The sequence below is a fragment of the Urocampus carinirostris genome, chromosome 15 (genome assembly GCF_059441175.1).
Source record: "Urocampus carinirostris isolate Australia breed hairy pipefish chromosome 15, RoL_Ucar_1.0, whole genome shotgun sequence".
Taxonomy (NCBI): Eukaryota; Metazoa; Chordata; class Actinopteri; order Syngnathiformes; family Syngnathidae; genus Urocampus; species Urocampus carinirostris.
This window is the reverse complement of record NC_142363.1, coordinates 21,476,548-21,496,263: the sequence shown is the minus strand read 5'-3', so window position 1 is coordinate 21,496,263 and position 19,716 is coordinate 21,476,548. Positions and strand designations below refer to the sequence as shown.

Here is a 19,716-nt window from a genome sequence, read left to right as displayed (position 1 = left end):
GTTACTGGGTATAAATGTTAGAGAATAGAGGAAATGGAAAGTTATTAAAAACCTGTATAAAATTAAAGTAAAAACTATCAGCTCAAATTAAGCATTGTAAATGATAAACATTGTTGAATATGTGTGGCTATGATAAAAATCATTTAATGACAACCTAAACTATGATCACAATACCCCAAAAAATTTACAATATTTATCTAATGTCCTTCAAAGTCTGGTTCATCCTCAGATACACCAAAGAGTTGTTTCCCTCTCATGCTTTTTTACATTTATTCATATTCTTCAGGACGACTTTTTATTTTCTCCATTCTCTAACATGGTAAGCTAAGAATTGTTTGATGGCGAGATAAATCTGCCTATTTATATGTGGTTTGTGTTCCTAGTAGACTAGTAGATAGGATACTGCGCTCTAGCTGCTGTAATCCGGGTTCAAATCTCTTTACAATTACGGTCAGCAATTATTTCGAATGATCAATTCATGTACAAACAGATATTCATTTATTGTGCAATTGTAGCCCTTACTGTAGTTTTAATTCCATCTATCTTACGGTATCATGCACCTTATACATGAAAAGAATATCACAAAAGACTATTTTTGTGTGCGCACCTTAAAATCCAGTGCGCCTTCTAGTGCATAAAATACGATATTATACATAGATAAGAATATTATAATCGTTCAACAAATATCAAAAGGATACGTGATTCTAAATGTGGGTTCACCTTTGGTTGGCCCTCGACGTGAGCTCAAGGCTTGTTGTTCCTCGGACACGTTGAGCCGGCGGACCACATCAGCCAGGGCGGACTTAAGCAGCTGGATTTCATCTTCCTGCATCTGGACTCGTTGCTCCAGGGAAGCGATGCGGTCCGTGACCTCCATGCTGCTGGATGCCGACGCACTGTCATCTGAGAAAACATGATTAGTTCTTGTAAGACTGTTTAACAGAGTAGATGGCATACTTTCAGTTATTAGAATGGCAAATCCCAGTTAATTGTGTTACAAAATCCTAAAATCTTGAACTTTTGAACCAACATTTGACAAATAGTTCTCTGAATAGGCTTGACTTTTCTTCCGGCATCCAATCAAATCAATGTTTATTTTTATAATCTAGGCAATCTTCACCTTTTCTTTGTCTACTAAATCAAAGTGGGCAAACACATGTGATCACTTTGATCAAATATACATGTAAATCACTGCTTTGTTTTCCCAGCAGACTTGCAATAACAGCCAGATGAATAATGCATGGACTGCATTGGACATCTGCGTCGTGTGTGTTCTCTGAGGATTTGCCTTTAAACAAGTCCGACTGCTCAGATGATGGAATACGAGAGAGCTCTTGACTCGGTAAATAATGTTGTCAAACACTTAAATGTTGTTTTGGAACCAAAAAAACGGCAGTAAAGCTGATGTCTATCCATGAGGAAGCATTTTGTAAAACATTTGTCCACAATTAAGGTACTGACTGAAATGAGAGGCTAGATACACTTCGGACTGAGTCTCAACTGACTACAATAATTGCAACAGTAAAATAAATGAATGGAAGGATTTAACGGTTGAATAAATTAAATTGCAGTTCGAATGAATGAACCTAAAGACAGATTAGCGCTTAACATGGACAAGGGGTCCTCAATTGAAAATTAGACACCCAGAACATATATGAATAATTCAGTGCGAATAATTTGTGCTATCAAATCACTTCCCTAAAAAATATACTAAATGCTTATTTCAAACTAAAATAAAAACACACAGTAACCACACTGCAAAAAGAAGTGAAAATGAGGTTGATAAACGCTCCCTGACACCAAACTCTGATTTTCAATGATTATACACCAGAACTTGAATCCTTGAATCCTGTCATATTTCTATTCTTAAAATAAAGTGTGCCCACCTCAGGTGGCTACTTTAAAGCAACACTTCTTCTTGTTAATTTTTTTAAAATGACTATGTCCCTGATAAAGCTCCAACTATCTGAAGAGAATCTGCTTCTGTCGGCTCCCATCAAAGACACTCCATAGTTTCTCAGGTGTGGGTACAAAGAGCAATTGTCACATAGTTTTTTATTGAGCATTTATGCCGAACACCTGTCTGTTGTCAATTTCAAGACTGAAGTTAAAACACCCAAGATAAGGAATTAGAAATGTGATTCACATGATTAGGCTGGACATAAAAATATCCTTGCAGTCGCCAATGACTCGCCATCAGCGATGTCATTCCCCATTCACCAAAAAATCCATCAGCATGCACACCTTGAGACTATCCAAACCAATGAACCCACATTATTACAGCACACCACATATCTCTACTGACATGGTTTCTTTTGGTCCAGTCTTGTTTTATTTTTAGGTCAAAAGTGAGGACAAGGCGCATGTCCTAGATTGTGAAGAACTTGGCACATTTGTCTTTCTATCACAGAACAAACAAAGAAGCACTTCCCCGAGTCATGCGCTGACCCCACCCCTCATCAATAATTAAATTGTGGAGCGCGAGCATGTGTTCTGATCCATTTCCTCGTTTAGTACCTCAATATCAACAACCCTCAACAGCTAAATGTGGAAACACGTAGAAAGCCCTTACACATTTTAGTCTGTAATGTGGCTGTTATAATAACAACTGCGAATGCAAGTGAAGAAACTTGGCACACCTTTTTTTTTAAACAGCCTTCACTCTCCTCGGAATACTTTCTCCGACGTTAGGGACAGAAAGAGTGATGCCTTTGGAAACAGTCTGTGACAACATGCAGAACGTGTTTCCTGTTTTGAAGTTGCAGGAAGAGAATTAAATACTCTTCTATCTCATTGCAGGAAGCTAGATTTATGCTGAACTACTAGTTGTCCATTAGTTTTCTATACATTATAATTCAAGTCATCTACCATTTAATCAAGAATAATGATTCTAAAACAGCTAAAATTGATTGATGCAATTCTGGACCGGATAATAATTCCAAATATAAGCAACCTAAATAATCCTGGACTTAAATTTTGTTGAATCATACATATGGTGGGTGTCTATTTCATGCTGGTTATGCAAAAAAATGAAGTGAATTGAACCCGATTAGAAACACTAGAAATGGCAAGCAAGAAAAAGCTACAAAAAGGCATTATAGACTTTGTTGTCTGAAACGTATCTTCATGTCAGACACAAGAACAAGTGGATGGAAGGATCGTAAAGAGAGTAAAGTGTGAACAGCGGTCAAACAAATCCCATGGGGCTTCCTATACTATTAGTGACCTTCTATGAGCTTGTTAAACTGTCCCTTTCTTCCACAGACTGCATCCTTCCGGGGGTCTTACAAAGGCTAAACAGACAGCAACTGTTGTACATGAAAAATATGTATGAGAGAATAGAGCAGGCGTTCCATGATAGAATTTGTTAAAGTTATTAGAATGAGGTTATTTGGTAACTGTAGAAACACGGAATAACCAAGTAAAATCCGACAGAAACTAAGTAATGAGAAAGAGATTCTGCTTTTTCCAAGTTTATCCATTTTTTAGGGGTTTGTTGGTAAATAGAAGCTTGGATGTGAATTTGTCACCACTGTCTGGTGAGCAATTAAAAGACCAGCACAGAGTTGAAAACAGTAAAATATGAATGATTGCAGTTGTTTGTTCTTCTTTTGTTCTCAGTAATTGATCTTGAGTGGCACTTTGAAACAAAAAGTCTCACAAGGATGAAAAACCAGCAGCTAAATATTAATGCTTCCTAGGATGCCTTGCTTGATCTAGATCTGTCAGACCACGAGCTAAGGCTAACTTCCAAGTTTTAAGCAGTGGGAAACAGATTGTTATCACCCATTTACATCTCCTGAATATCCCCCAGTAGAATGCAGACCACCAAGAATGAACGGATGGTGAAAATGGATACTCTTTAGCTCACAAGAAAGTTAAGCACAATTATTAAAAGAACAAAAAATTGTAAATGTGTTTTATCTAAGTATGGACACCGCTTTCTAGTTGGTTTTGTCCCTGTTTTTTTGCTGACAAACGAGCTACTATCGGGATCATTTAAAATGATTTAATGCTGAAGGAATGGACTGCATGCATTTGCATTGGGTGGGGTTGAACAGATCCATCATTACGCAAACTGCAGCAATATGCATAAAAGTGTTTTTTTCTTTCTTGCTTGACAGAGGTAAACGTGAACATTTGTTTTAAAGGTGTCTAGGAAACAAAGGATTTAACTACCTCAACTACATATTGTTGAAATCTGCAACCACTCAGCTTAAACTACAAATTGTGACAATATAAAATTAGATTTAGACCACAGTCATAAGTCAAGCTTGACAGCGGCTCCAGGCACAACAACACAACATGTCTCTGTCAAAGTCAACCTTTTGTCCACATCAAACGAGCTTTTGTGCCCAAGTAGAAAACACCCAAAACGAGAGACATTTGTTCCATCCAGCGTGTTTGAGGGACTGTGTTTGTTCCGTCCAATCACACCGTTGTTACGGGAAACACTTTCTGTGCCAGACACTGTCAGCTCACTGAACATCAGCCAGCAGTACCTCCAGCTTCTGGTGTGTCGAGAACATACAGTGGTACTGTTAGGTGCAGACACCCTTGATACAAAACAACATGCAAAATTGTCCAATAGATTGGTTCTACGTCAAATATCCTTGTGTCAACTGGCAGTGTATTAGCTGATTTGTTAGTGTAAGAATCCATTTGTCCAGCATGCAACAGAGTACCGTATTTTCCGGAAAACAAGGCGCGCAATTTAAAACCCCAATTTGGCCAGAAGATTGTAAAAGCATACAGTATTTATAAGTGTGCGTTACAAACATGAGGTTTTACATTGCACTATCCTATTTAAGCAATGATTGATCCATAGTCATCGTTGACCAAAATTGTAATGCATTGTTTGCAACGGATTTTGAACTTGGGTCGTGGTGGTGATGGTGCTGACACTGTCCTACTAGAGCATCAGTCGTAGAAATGACAAAGGAAAATGCATTAAAGCTTTTCTCATTATCACACTACTTTTACTTACGGTGCCAGAAACACTGATTTGCAGTCTATTTTGATCTGCTTTTTGATAGTTTAAACATTCTCTTCACTTCTTCACCTGTGCGCCAATAACATCACAAAAGACTGAAATAGAAAAAAGTCCTTCAACAAAATAATATCCAAGCTCTTTTATGTACATAAACATATTAAACCAGAACACTATTGGCACACAGGTGAAGAAGTGTAGAGATGATTTATCCTATCAGAATGCAAAACAAAATACACTATTCAATTCAGTCTTTTTGAAACCATAAAATAAGTTTAAAATGAGATCAGCTCTAATGCCTTTTCATATGTCATCTGTACCTCTGGTGGTCTAATGGTTGTTAACCCATTAACAATCCTGTAAAATTATCTTGAAATCCCAATCCAAGTCGCAAAGTAAATTGAATGCTGTTGTTGAACTATTTGGAGATTCTGGACGGTTTCGGTCTTTTAACAAGGTAACACTCCCCAACTACAATAATCACTGCAAGTGCTACTAACATTGAGTAATCTAAGTTGGAACACACAGAAATAGTAGGTTTTTATTTCCGTCAGATTTTTTTTTTTTTGCAATCGCATGCCCGCAGAAAAGTGTACCATGGGCATCTTAGCTGGAAAACATCTGGGACCATAGCATTAAACCTTGCCTGGTCCCAGATCAAAGTCTATCAAAATCTAAAATAACTAAATATTAGTTTTTTTAGATTTTTAAATATTTGTATTTTACACAATTTGTATGTTGGCGTTTCCAAAAGTAGCCCTTTGGAGATTTCAAAAGGACCAGTGATTGTTGACATAAAACATAAACGTCTTTGCTTCTCAACAGTCTGATGGCGAGCGCCCTCACTCACTCAGGTTTGATTCCCTTTGCAAACAATGTTTTACGATTTTAATCAGCAACACATGTCAACTGATGAAGAGACCAACAGTTATACACAAATAAACACAGTAGCTCTTACTGTAGTCTCAATTTATTCACCTTATAGTCCAGTTCCCCTTATGTATGAAAGATAAATAACAAAAGTTTATTTTTCGGGGTGCACCTTATAATTCAGTGCACCTCATAGCGCGGAAAATACGGTACATAAAACCAGATTTGTAAATTTGTCTATACAAGAGCTATTTGTACTGAGTGGCCCAGTTGGTGTGTTTTGTTGTGTTTCTTCTCCAAATACTCATGAATCATTCGTTTTCAGCTGGTTGTGATTATCGGCGCTCCCCGACTGAGCTCATTTAAAGGAGTAACGAGAACAAAACAAAAAAATACCCATGAGAAATAAGGGATTTTCTTTGCCAAAAACACAAATGTTGGTCAATCATAAAAAAATAAGGATAAAAAAATATTTGCTGACCTTTTGCAATAATCTGTAGGTAAACTTGGTTGTTTTGACTTATCATAACTTACACACCATCATAACAAAATAGAAAATATTTTTGGCATAATTTATGTGAATGTCCATCCAGTCTGGAACAAAAGTGTGTAAATAAAACTAGCCAACTGAGGAACACTACATTCCTCATTCATGGATTCATTTTACCCAATTAGGTGCGTCTTCCTCCCTTTGCATCTCTGCACCTGTGCCCCTGATTAATCTATTTTTAATGGACTTTTGAAACGGGACCTTTTCCCCCCTCTCCATATGTTAGAAACAGGCTGAAAACACGCAACCAGCCGCACACTTGGATTGCTTCCTGCTTTCCTGATGTTTGAGACCAATTAAGGTGCAGGAACATCCTTGGGGATCTGCCCTGCAATATCACAGAAGTTAGTTCTACCTGTTTGGATCCCGTGGGATATGATTCCTAGATCCTGGAGAGTTACAGAGCGGAAATTAGATTGAATGGATTGCTGCATTAACAGATATTCCCGGATTTATTCACCAGATACTGCAACATTTACAGGGACTGGCTCCCATTAGAGAGTGTCAGCTGGTGTGATTTATTACTTCCTCCCACTGCTGGTACAAGCTGATGACACTGCTAAGAACATCTAGCGTTACTGTGCAAAGTGCTTTCTTTTCCTGGCTCTTTTGTGATATTTGATGCATGCATGAAATTGTGTTGAAAGAATCAAGGGCTTGCCTCCCAACACCCCCACACACATTGAATTTAACACTTTGTTCTTGCACATATACAGAGAATTGTGCTGTTGCTATATTTGAAGCTACCAGCTTCCACATTCCTACTTAGCATGCATGATTGTTTTAGTGGGTCAGACGATGAGGCAGCACGAATGTATGTCAGTGCAGCAAAAGGCAAGAAAAGTAAGGAATGATGAAAGCACAAGACAAATAACAAACGGCCTTCTTTGCAAAACATCAACCACCTGAATGGAGAAACTCGTACAGGCCAAGGTATAGGACGATTTAGAAAGATAGTCGTTGGTCAGAAAAGGGCAAATCCAAACAAAAACCGCTCGATTCTCATATGGTGAATCATTAATGACATCATCAAAACATAGCTTGCTTCCTCCACCAAAACCTCTGACATGCATTGCAGCACAAACAGCAGTTTAACTGCTAGCTCTATCGTGTGCACTTTTAATGAGCACACCCTCTCTGTCACTGTGTATGTATCAACACTTTGGCCGGCAGCCATAAAGCAAAAGTGCAACGTGAACTTTATCAAGACTAAAAACAGCCGAGCAAGATAAGAAGAAAGTGGGTTTAACTCTAGTTGAATTCCAGTTGATCCCCAAAATTAAACATCATCACCAGGCAGCCCCTACCGACCACAACTTTGTTTTAAAAATAGTTGACCAGTTACACATACAATTTTTTTCATATGGCTAATCGTCAAAATATGTGATTTAACTTAAATTTAACCTCAGTTTGTTTGAATGTTCTAGCTTTTTGCTTCCTGTTAAAGTTTGCATCAGTGTAGACTTCACAAACTAGTAATGGCCACACAGCTTTTTAATCAACAAAAAAATAGCTTGGATTCCAAAAATACTGCAGTGCAATTATTACATAGAAAATCCTGATAAAATGTCGACAAAAATCGTAGAACGTGTAACGAATACCCCAAAAAATAATGGTAGAAGAGGACCAACCTCTCAGATCTAACAATCACTGTCTTTCAAAGCACTTGAAGCTTTTCCAAAGATCAAACAGTGCATTAGTGAGCAAGCATGGAAAAAATGTCTGGGAGAAAAAAAAATACACAAAGCATCCAAGGAAACTTTAGGTTGTCAGTTTTGCTGCAGATAGCTAAAAATAAAATGGTGTGTGCAACTCATTGGACTACAGTTAATCGATATCAGGCAGAATGAATCAGCAGCAGTGGAGAAGATGTGCCAGATTAGGTCAATATTTATCAGACTGCTGTGCTGGTAAATATTATGAGTGACACAAACAATGAAAATCTACAAAATGTAGACACATTTCTGAATTTTTTTTACTCACTTTTGAAAGGGAAACCGACAGGAATATCCTTCATAATCATATGTTTGATGCAGTTCTACTGACCTAAACATGGCATTGTTTGTGGGATAAGTTTTTTTTTTTTAAATTTCATTTTAAATCCACTTTCTATTCATCGCTGTAGTCCGTTGACTTCAAATTACATTTAGTTTCTGGAGGATTCAGGTATACAACAATTGCCTTATTACTGCAGATGAGAATTGATTGGTCATTTGCAAACATAATTACATACTGTCTGTAATTGTGCAAATAAAGCTCTATTATTGTGAGGATCAAGGAACCAAAACGATGATTCATGCATTATACAAAGCATATATTTTAAATCATTCTGCTCATTTTCAGTTACAACATTTTTAAAGGAATCAGTTAAATCTCATCACGAAATTGCAATTAGAGCAATGCAAATTAAATCTAAGTGGGGGTAAACAATAACTATGTTACTATGCTATCCAGAATGACAATTTGGATCAAAATATAAGAAATTATATAACTAAACTTGGCTTTTCTATTCTCGGGGTGTTTAGTTGGCAGAGAGTTGTCCTCTTACCCCCGGGCCTCAATCAGTTCCCGCTTTCAGTAGTGTGAGTGTGGGGGGTTAATCCTAATCCGTGCACACGTGCCATCATCAGATGTGCTTTTTGGGCTGAGGATGGAGTAGAGAGGCAAGATGAAGTGTGTCAAACTATCCTTATGTTACAAAAGCGGGAGGGTAGGATCTGTGCCAGTGTGCCTGTGGGTGCACTGCATGTAACATAAGATAAAAGGGAAGTCTAATACAGATTTAGGCATGCATTGTGTCAAAAAGGTGGTTGAGATGAGTGAGGGGAGGGGATTTGACAAAATAGAAGTGCAGAGTGTCATGTTGATTTGTTGCTTTGGATAGAAATGTGTCTCAAGTTCAGCCTCTTAAACAAAGTCAAACAATGCATTTATGAGTGTTGATGGTGGATGAATTCAGAATTTTTGGGACTATGATGCGCACCAAAAAAAAAAGAATTGGCCAGAAATTTGAGAGTGTGCCTTATGACCCAGTGTGCAGTGTATACCGCAAAATGTTGTGGATATGATTGGAAATGTATGTAGCATTTATACGTTGCTACAATAAGTTTTACGATATCTGTGTAATAGATGATCAATCAAAAAACATTGCTGTTCAAAATCGCAAATTACTGTATGCAACGGAAATCAAACCCAAGTTGTGGCGGGGACAGTGCCAACACCTAGCAGTTAGACGGCCAAAGATACAGGTGACAAGTGAAAAGGCATTCGATATGATCTCATTATCAAATATTTTTACAACGTCAGAAATAAATGTTGGAAAATGGAGAAAACAGAAAGTTATTGAGAAAAATAGAAATTCTAATTAATCATGGGGCGGCAGTAGCTCAGGAGGTAGAGTGATCGTTTTAGGATTAAGGGATCCCAGTTCGAATCCTGGCTTGTCCGTGTTACATGTCGAAGTGTCCTTGGGTAAGACACTGAACCCCCCAATACCCCCAATAAGCAGGTTAGCGCCTTACATGGCTGCACAGATCACGGCCGCTATTGGGAAATGTGAAGCACAATGTAAAGCGCTTTGGGAAGTCATTGACTTGAAAAGCGCTATATAAATGCAGATCATTTCATTTCATTTTCATCAGATACACCAAAGAGTTGTTTCCCTTGTTGGCATTTTTGCATTTATTTATATCTTCTAGGACGCCTTTCAGTTTTTTCCTTTCTCTAACATTTGTTCTGGCATCGATTACAAAATAGTGTGAAAATTAGATAAAAACTATTGCCTTTTCAGATGTCATTTCTATTAATGGTCTATTGGTTACGATACAGCGATCAACCTGCCGCGACCTAAGTTAAATTCCTGTTACGTTCAATGTTTTGTAAATTTTGTCAGAAACATTTTTCAACTGATCAATCATTGCACTCATTATATACGCGCAACATTTGTTCACGAACAAATACGGTATCTCTTACTTAAGTTTTAATTCCATGCACCTTATAGTCAAGTGCGCCTTATATATAAAAAAATATATGACAAAATACTTTTTTGGGGATGCGCCATTCCGTTGCGCCTTATAGTGTGGAAAATACAGTACTGTAATTTTAAGTAGTTTGGTAGATACCATAATGGCAACATGGCTATATTCACAGGCACAGGCAAACCGTATGATAAAAGGAAAATCCAGTGTGCAGGAGTGTATAAAGAAGCAATTTTTCCCTTGGCGTACGCTAGCGAGCTAGCTCTGACCCTCCTGAGGACAAAACGTGCAGCCTGCGTGTGTTCTAGCAGTTTAGCTGACCTAGTCTCTCAACATTAGTGTGGTTGGATGCTCTACAACACATTGGAGCTGCAGAGAGGGAAGCGAATGACATCGTTGCATTTTGGTCGGACCAACTGGCGCTATGAAGTCACTCAGGCCTGTAGGCCAACACTGACACACAGGCTTACTCAAACAGACCTGCAATACATTAAGTAGGAATAACAAATCAGGAGCTCTTTTCCTTTTTCCTGAGGTTGAAAATGGCGTGTTTTTGTGACTGCATTTTTGCACGGTGAGTGTAAGGATGTTAAACATGTTCAGCAGACCTTGAATAAGATCTGCCCGTCATGTATCCAATAGATTACACGCATTATATATCAAAAAGGTAAGAGGTGCTGGAGCTCATTTCAAGTGTCATTGATAGGCTTCTCTCTATCTTCAATGATTTCTATTGATAACCCCCATTCACCAGATTACCTAAAGATTATTTCTTGATAACAATTCATAGTAAGAAAAGCGTATTTGAGTGTTTCAAAGATATTTTCGTCCTGGTTGTAAAAAAAAAAAAAAAAAAAAAAAAATCAAAAATCCGATAACTATATGGAGGAGAGAGAAAGCACCTTCATCACATAAAACTAACAAAGCTGTTTTTACTATAACATTATCTAAAACATCCTTAACAACAAACCAACCGTGGCATCAAAACCTTTTTACCTGACACCAAAGCACTAAGCCTCTAAACCAATTATGTTCCTACAATCGGAGTATTTCCTGACCCTACAGTGTAAATTTAAAGAAAGTTCAGTGGGTTATTTGCCGAAAGCACTATGTCAAACTATTCTATCATTACTGCTACACTCGTTTTTCTGGTCAATTGACACACTTAAGTAAAAGTACTTGAAATGGTTATCCTTATATGCAAAGTTTTAATCAGAGCAGGAGACAAACATATCAAATGTCTAACGTGCAAGGATATGCAAAAAGAGTGATCCACTTTTGTGTGTAAGTGCAAACCTAACAGCTGTCTCAAAAACACTGCCTTTCAAACACAAGTTTTTTTCTTAACATTTTTATCCGGCCAACCAGTACAAAACCAAAGATTCAAATTGTATTTTTTTGTCGAGCTAGATTTGCACTTTTCCAAATGTGTTTTGTCTTGAAACAATGACCGCTATCTTTGAAGCAATCACGGAGTTGTTTTTTGGATATAAGAAATAGTTGTGATTAATAAAAATCAACATTTTGTTTGGTATTTCCGCAGAGAGTGGCAATATTTCGAAATTTAGGAAATTGGGAGCAATAAATGCGCTTGTCAGTGGTTAGCGCTTGTGCGGCACAGTTCATGTCATGGGAACCTGTCGTGGGTTCAAATCCAGCTCCAGACTTCCTGTGCGGAGTTTGTATGTTCTCCCCGTGCTTGTGTGGGTTTCCTCCGGGCACTCCGGTTTCCTCCCACGTTCCAAAAACATGCATTTCAGGTGAATTGGCCGGTCCAAATTGTCCCTAGGTGTGAATGAGCGAATGAGTTGTCTGTCCCTGTGTGCCCTGCGATTGGCTGGCAACCAGTTCAGGGTGTCCCCTGCCCACTGCCTGGGATGGGCTCCAGCCTCCCCCGCGACCCTAATGAGGATAAGCGGTACGGCTGATGAGATGAGATGAGAAATGCGCTTGTCAATAAATCGGTGCACCCTCAGTATGATGCCTGTATCACTAGTGTGGCAAGGTTTGGAATTGTTCTAATCTCTGGTTTATGAAATAAATAACAAAATCCCATAGTCTGCTCTAGGTGTTGAGAAGAACCAGACGAGGCAGCTTGGGCATCTGGTTAAATTGCCTTGTGGACCCCTGGTGATGTGTCCACCAAAGCATATGCCACTAACAGTTGGCCCTCAGTGTGACCCTGAAATTACATCTAATGAATATCACTCAGGTTAGCGCATTGAGCAAATCCAGCTACCAGCCTTCTTGTGCGGGGTTTGCGTGTTCTCTTGATGGATGGATGGATAGATGTTACTTAGAGGCGGCAAAGCGCCAGGGTGGTTAGCACGCAGCCCCATGGTGCGGGGGTCCAGGGTTCAATTCCAGCTACTGCAGCCTCCCCGTGTGGAGTTTGCATGTTCTCACGGTGCCTGTGTGGGTTTCCTCTGGGCAATCGGTTTCCTCCCACATTCTAAAGACATGCTTGTCAGGTTGATTGGCACGAAATGCTGCTTTGTACTTGTAATATGTGGAAGAAAATTCATGACTTGCACATTTCAAAAGTATTATCCCCTCACTCTCTGGCGGGTGGTGCTTAATATACTGGAGTATAGTAAACACCATTGACATTTTCTTTATCTGCTAATGTCAATTGGGTTAGCTCATTAATCAGAACTACTCATACAAAAGGCAGTGTCATGTTGGTCTGACACATCACCATAGCAACACCTCAGCCATAAAAGTGATTTATCGTCGTGGGAGGGGACAGTGACATTTTGTAGGATAAGTGGAAATAATTAACAAACATAAAATTACCGACATCAAAGGAGTCAAGCAAGGCTCTTACATGAAAACGAAGAAGAGAATAACAACGGATTTAAGTCCATCTGCCACAAAAGTCCCTAAGTTTGTCGCGGATAATCCCTTTTGTGCATGCTTTGCACCACCACTCAAATACATCCTTAACTACTTCTGTCCTCTTAAATATACTCAAACAGTCCGCCATAAGTAAAGCTCAGCTCTTAAAACTTGTTTGAAAATACATCTTTTTAAAAGTGAGGTCATATTGATGCGTCATGCTGCTTCTATTTATCCCTGAGTCATCGGCCACTACCCCCACAAACTTCACCCAGTGGGCATATCGTCGCTGTCCAACATGCACTTTGTTGATTACTGCTTTGCTGAAGATTGACGTGAACATGGCACGTTCAAAACTTCAGTTCAAGGGCATTTCTCAGCAGAAGTCAATCAACCTAACTATTGGCAAACTGAGTCACATCATATTGAGGCTAGAAGATTTTTTACCATTGCAGAACTGCAGCAGGGATGAGGTGTCATACAAGCTGCTGTAGCTGGAAAAGCCGTCCTCCATTCTCAGACCGTGCTCCACTTCCACCGCTCTGTCACTGTGTCTTTCTTGGGTGACTCCCTTTGCCTAGTTTATCTTTTTACTTGGCTCTCCCTCCATTCATTCTGTGCGGGTCAAGCTCCTTGGGTGAATAACCATGGCAACCCGTTCACTTGCATGAACTCCAGTTTCTTCTTATTCTCTCTCAACCTTGTGTCACATAAGGGGAAAAAAATCAACCCCAAAAACCTCAGAGTAGAAGCTCTTTCCTTGAGGAATGAGTGAAGTGAACTGACAGAAGTTCAAGAGGTTGTTTTTCTTCCTCCGCCGCCTCCTCTTGTCCTCTGTTCCTTTCGTCTGTCCTCAGCAGCTGTTCACTCTCGCTGATCTCCGGCAGAAAAACAGCTTTAGGAGCATTTGAGTGCGCAGAGGCGTTTGCTTCGTGGCTGCGCTTACGTGTGTTTGGATAATGCAAGGGAGAGCCCAGCCTTTCCCACTGTCACACAGCACAGGCGAGTCAGAGCTCCGGGATGGGAGGGGCTTCCGGGAAGGCTCATCCTCTTCTGCTTGGCGATTCAGATTGAGGTAAAGACGAGAGGAAGGGGAAAATCAAATTGAATTAGAAAAAGGAAAATGAAACTAATCGAAGGGATGTCAAACGGTTCTTCAATAGATACCGACAAAGCTGGAAGCAAAGCTGCTGTTATTTTGTGATCAAATCAAGTGTCCCTTTATTTCTTTATGGATATCAAAAGTATACCTGGGGCTGATAGTCACAAATAAGAAAGGTTCTATTTTCAGTGGTTCTTCAACTGCTCAATGCTAATCTAATGTCTGCACTTAATTGTATTTCGTGACATACACTACTGTTCTAAAGTTTGGGGTCACTTGTAGAATTCCATTCTGTGCTGAAAGAAAAGTTTGAAGGGTACAATTATTTTTTTCAAACAAAAAATAATCAAATCAATGTCTCGACTATGCTTCCTATTTATTTTGCAACCAATTTGAAACTTTTCAAGGAAAACACAAAATTGTACGGGTGACCCCAAACTTTTTAATGGTAGATGCAGTCCAATATTCATAAATACCAATTTTACTGAGAACCAATTGCTAGGCAGTAATTTAAAAAAAAAAAAGTATTTTTCTAAAATACATCAAGAAAGCAACATCGGTGTGATCACAATCATAAATCGTGACTCAACAGTGTCTATTATTTAACCATTAGATGTTGCTGTATGGCGTAGTGCAACCGAAAACAAGTGTTAAAAAGCACATGGAAGAATACGGACTACAGAGCTTCAAATTGAACGGAATGGACCAATCTAGTTCTTATTTTTTTGCCCAGCCTTTTTGAGGTTTTTGGGGACCTGTAGAAGAAAGATAGCGGACAATAATGTCAGCTCCCTTTGTGAAGCTCATGTTCTAAAAAATAAATTTCTTGACCTACGAGAATTCAAAACATACACGTTCATATGATAGTTAATTTATATTTGCGTAGTATTTAAATTTATCTGTTTTTTACCACAATCAGGCAGTAAATAATACACACTGTCACTTTAAATGATGATAATCTATATTTAGAAAGCATAATTAGTCGTAATAATAGGGAGTTTGCTATATTTACTTTATAATGTGCACTTGCAAGCACCTTTTCCCAAATCACATAATATTTAAATAATTTTGTTTTAGCAATACAGTATAACGCTAAGTTTTAAGATGAGGACAAAACTTAAATAAAACATAATAGGATCACTATGTTTGAATACGAGTCCCCCAATAATGTTGAAATTGTGGGTTTTTTTCATACATGTGTAGAGGGCTGCAAATTAAGGAAAATCTCCAGACTACAATGTCACATGAGGACAGTACACTGAGACCTTCGCGCCAAATTGCACGGAGTGGGCAAATGTTCAAGCGATTGGTTTCCGGGGTTGCCACCCGGCCTCAACGAGATTACCATTTTGTTGTCTGTCTAACTGTCTTATCAGCTGTTGCAGACGTCGCAAAAACGGAGGAATCCCTAAAACAAGGACAAGATGTGGGAGGGGAATAGGGAAAGGCAGAGGGAGGGATAGAAGAGAAATAAAATGGGATAAAGGGGGATGGGAGGACGGATAGGAATACAAAAACAGGGCTTGGGGGGCAGGAGCAAATTAGAAAGTGAGCAGGGAGGGACTTTATTGAGGGGAAAAGGATTTGAACTGAGTGTTTCCTAATTCAAACATTGGGCAGCTTTTAAGTGCACATAGGAGGGGGGGGCCTGCATTATTTATTATTCAAGCCAGCTTTGGAAAAGAATCAAGTCGACACTGTCTGAACCTGCCTCTTTGTGCCTTATTGCAAGATACTGCTGGTAGATCACACAAAAGAAAAGAGTAAAATAATCGAACTATAGGAAGACTAGAATGCTTTTAGTGTATCTTAATCTAAGAAGGTGCTCTTGCCTGTTTTTATTATATTCTGATTTAACATCCAAATAAGTTTAATTCCTCTCAAATTATTAATAAAGTTCAAGTTTGGTCAATATACTTTTAAGAAATAAATAATATGATCAGTTTCTATGTAGCTATTTTTTTATTAAATTTATGTTAGTAAAAATATTTCCTTTGAAAATAATACTATTAAAAAAACTTGGTGGCTGGTAGGTTTTTGTAGGAGGCATACTTTTTATCAGACATAGGTCAAGATGAGAGTCATTCCTACATTTCCTGGTCTAAAAACATTCTAGAACAATGTTCGTGTATAACGGACAGGTTATCAAATCCAATAAGTGGTACGAATGTAAATGTAAATGGTCTGCATTTATATAGCGCTTTTCAAGTCAATGAAGACCTCACAAAGCGCTTTATAATGTGCTTCACATTTTTCCCTTTTACACAATAACTGATAGCAGTGTCATCCATGCAACTACCTGCTATCGGGGGCATCAGGGATTCAGTGTCTTGCCCAAGGACACTTCAACATTAACTCCGAGGAGCCGGGAATCAAACCTGTGACCTCTTGATTCCAAGACGAGCGCTTTACCTCCTGAGCCAATGCTGCCCCAAAAAAGACATTCACAATTTGGAGAGATATTTCTTTATTGAAACTCAATCTGCAAGTTCTAAGTACAAAAAAAAATAAAATAAAAAACTAGTGTCTCAAAACAGTAAAATGTACTGTATTATGAATCAATTAACTGAAAACGATGTCAAAACACTTGGATTCAACTCGTCGTCCCTTTATCTTTTTGGGTGATTTGTTAATTTTGAGACGTAATTAACCTGGCAAGAAAAAATAATTGTGAACTCAGAGTTTACTCGTAGAAATATGCCAACAGATCGATGCTGTCCCAAAAAATCCATCAAATAGTTGAATTACCAAATTTAGAATGCATACTAGCCAAGGCTGGCAGTATTAAATCGTCCAGCGAAAAAACATCTAATTAAATGAACACCTTAGTGTAGAATGTGTGATACACTCATTGTACCAAATCCAAATCTTTCAAATAAGTTGCCCAAACGCTAGCTGTCTGGTATGTTATTACACAATGTCATCCAGACATACAGCATCAGATCTAGTAAACCTGTGCAGCAGAAAGGATTATTGGTGGGGAAACAAAGTATTCTTTGTGAGCCGTTGCATTTTAATTGTGGGAATTCAGGTTGGCAGTTACATTTGAGAAGCCACATGAAGCAAAGCAGGATTAAACCTCGACTGTTACAATTGAGCATCAATTTAGAAAAGTAGCCATTACAAAAATAGCTTACTAATCGCAAAAATACAATAACCTTTGGTGTTTGGAATTGGATTCCAGATTAAATACCCCCTAACCCCACCAAGCAAACACACCACTCTGTTTTGTTGTGCGAGTTGTGTTTTGTCTGAAGGGGCTCAGATTATTGTAAATCTCTTTCTGGTGCACATTTGGGATCAGGATAAGCATCTGATCTACTCCCCCCACCACTGAAGCCACCTCCACCAATGCTTGTCCCCCAGAACACTAACAACGCAATGGGTGGCAGGTGGTGGGACCAGGCTGTTCTGGGCCACACGATCTAAAGGCCTGCCCCCCATACTGCCGTCCCTTGGGCTATGCCCCTCAAACACAAACATTGCATGTGATGATATGCTACCTGGTGTGATACATTATCTAGGTGCCACGTCTATGTGAGAACAAGAACATAAAATCATTTCACAAAATTCATTCAACACCATTCTGGTCCTGTTTCTTTCTGCCTGACTCAACAGTCAAAACAAATATTATGAGGTGTTATGCCTATGAAAAACAATCGTGCCAAACAGATGGGAGGGACTAATAAAAAAAAAAGCTCCAAGCTGAGGGCCTGACAGATTGAATGTGTAACATTTTGTAAAACTGACACATGCAGTCTAGTGCAGGGGTCACCAAGCTAATTACGAGGAAAGCTACTTTTTTTGTTACTGAATTGAGTGAAGGGCTACCATTTTGATAAACAATTCTAAAATAGCAACTTATCTTTATTACTATGTTGTAACTCGTCAAGTCAGGTCACATTTATTTGTACAGCCCATAATCACCACAAGTCTCAGATGGCTGCACATACCAACATTGCAACATTCCTTGAATAAAAAAAGACTTTTTCTTTGGCCATTGTTGACAAAACTTTTGTGAATAACGCGAGATTTGACAAGGAAAGAGCTAGATCTTACAAGACAATTCATCGAAAGGACATGAAGTGTGACGAGCGCCTAGCTGTCCTGGTAGGGATATTTGACATAAATAATGGAACCAAAACAAAGATCCTTGACATTCCTCTGATGGGACAAGCGAAGGAATATTCAACACCCTCAGTGCTTTTCTTCACCAATATGTTTAGACTTTTACACTTACTTAATTAAATCAACAACAAAAAACAAATATATTACCTGGTTGTAATTATTAGTAATTAAGTCAACCACTAAAACACCATGCCAGCAAGTTGAAATGACCTAATGACGGGTGCCCAATTTTCAGAACCTGTGTGTGGGCTTCTTAGGTGTTCTTAGTTGGCTACCTTGTGCCCATGGGCACCATTTTAGAGACCTGTGGTCTAGTAAGCCTAATTGAACCTAATAAAAAACTAAAAATACTGTTTATTTCAATGTAATCAGATAGATAAAGCAATATTTTCTTACTAATCTGTCATTCATCTTTAATTCAGAACAAGCATCTCAAACATATTTTCTCGTTATTAAAAAACATTAAATTTATATTAAATGAATAATAATTATTAAGGCACTATCACTAAGTAGCCTGTATTTTATCTTCTAGAAAAAGTGAACTAAGATAACTTCAAATAAATAATAATAGCAACTTTCTATTATTCACAAAACTACAATAAAAGTGAAAGTAGCATGCAGTGGAAACAAATTCACAACTATTCATAGTGTATGATACAATAATGAATCAAGGTAATTTCAGGGGCCAAAAAAAACCTCCTTGGGGGCTGGTTTGTGGCCCGCTGACCTTGACTTTGACACATGTGCATAAAATAATTCAGGTTGGAGCAGTGGTTTTTAAATTGGGGTACTTAAAGAGACTCCAAGGTATGCATTCGATTTTTTTTTTAAATAAATTTAAAAAGAACAGCTAATATCAAAATAATTTAAAAGTAATTATTAAATTATGTAATCATTTAGGAAGACAACACATAATAGGATTTCCATATTCAGTTGAATAAAAAAAATGGGTCGGAGTGGACCCATCCAGACTGGCTGGCAACCAGTTCAGAGTTTTGCCTGAAGATAGCTAGAATGTGCTCCAGTACCCCCGTGACCCTACTGTGGATAAGCGGTGCAGATAATGGATGTATGAATTGATGGACCCATCCACTTTTTTGGTTATTCAAAAAAAAAAATCATTATAAGAAACGACTGAAACCCACTCGTCAAAATAGGTTAGTTTGTTAACAAAACCATGACAGAAAATGCAATTTTGTTTGAAACCCCAGATACGGTGCCATTATTTTTTAGATAAAACTGTGATTAGTTGCACTACTAA

General features: G+C 38.4%; 1 protein-coding gene across 6 annotated transcripts in view; it reads right to left on the bottom strand.

Annotated features, from left to right (window-relative positions):
• Positions 1 to 19,716, bottom strand: part of eml1 (EMAP like 1) — a 54,157-nt gene that overhangs the window by 25,863 nt on the left and 8,578 nt on the right. For 2 of the 6 annotated variants that reach the window (XM_088353950.1, XM_088353955.1), the window contains exons 1-2: positions 13,673 to 14,201; positions 721 to 903 (exon numbers count right to left, since the gene is read on the bottom strand). In XM_088353950.1, the coding sequence (XP_088210076.1) occupies positions 721 to 903; positions 13,673 to 13,739 (250 nt within the window). In that variant the 5' untranslated portion in view covers positions 13,740 to 14,201. Of the gene's footprint in view, positions 1 to 720; positions 904 to 13,672; positions 14,202 to 19,716 lie in introns of those variants that run through there. The other 4 variants (XM_088353951.1, XM_088353953.1, XM_088353954.1 and 1 more) reach the window with 2 other exon arrangements.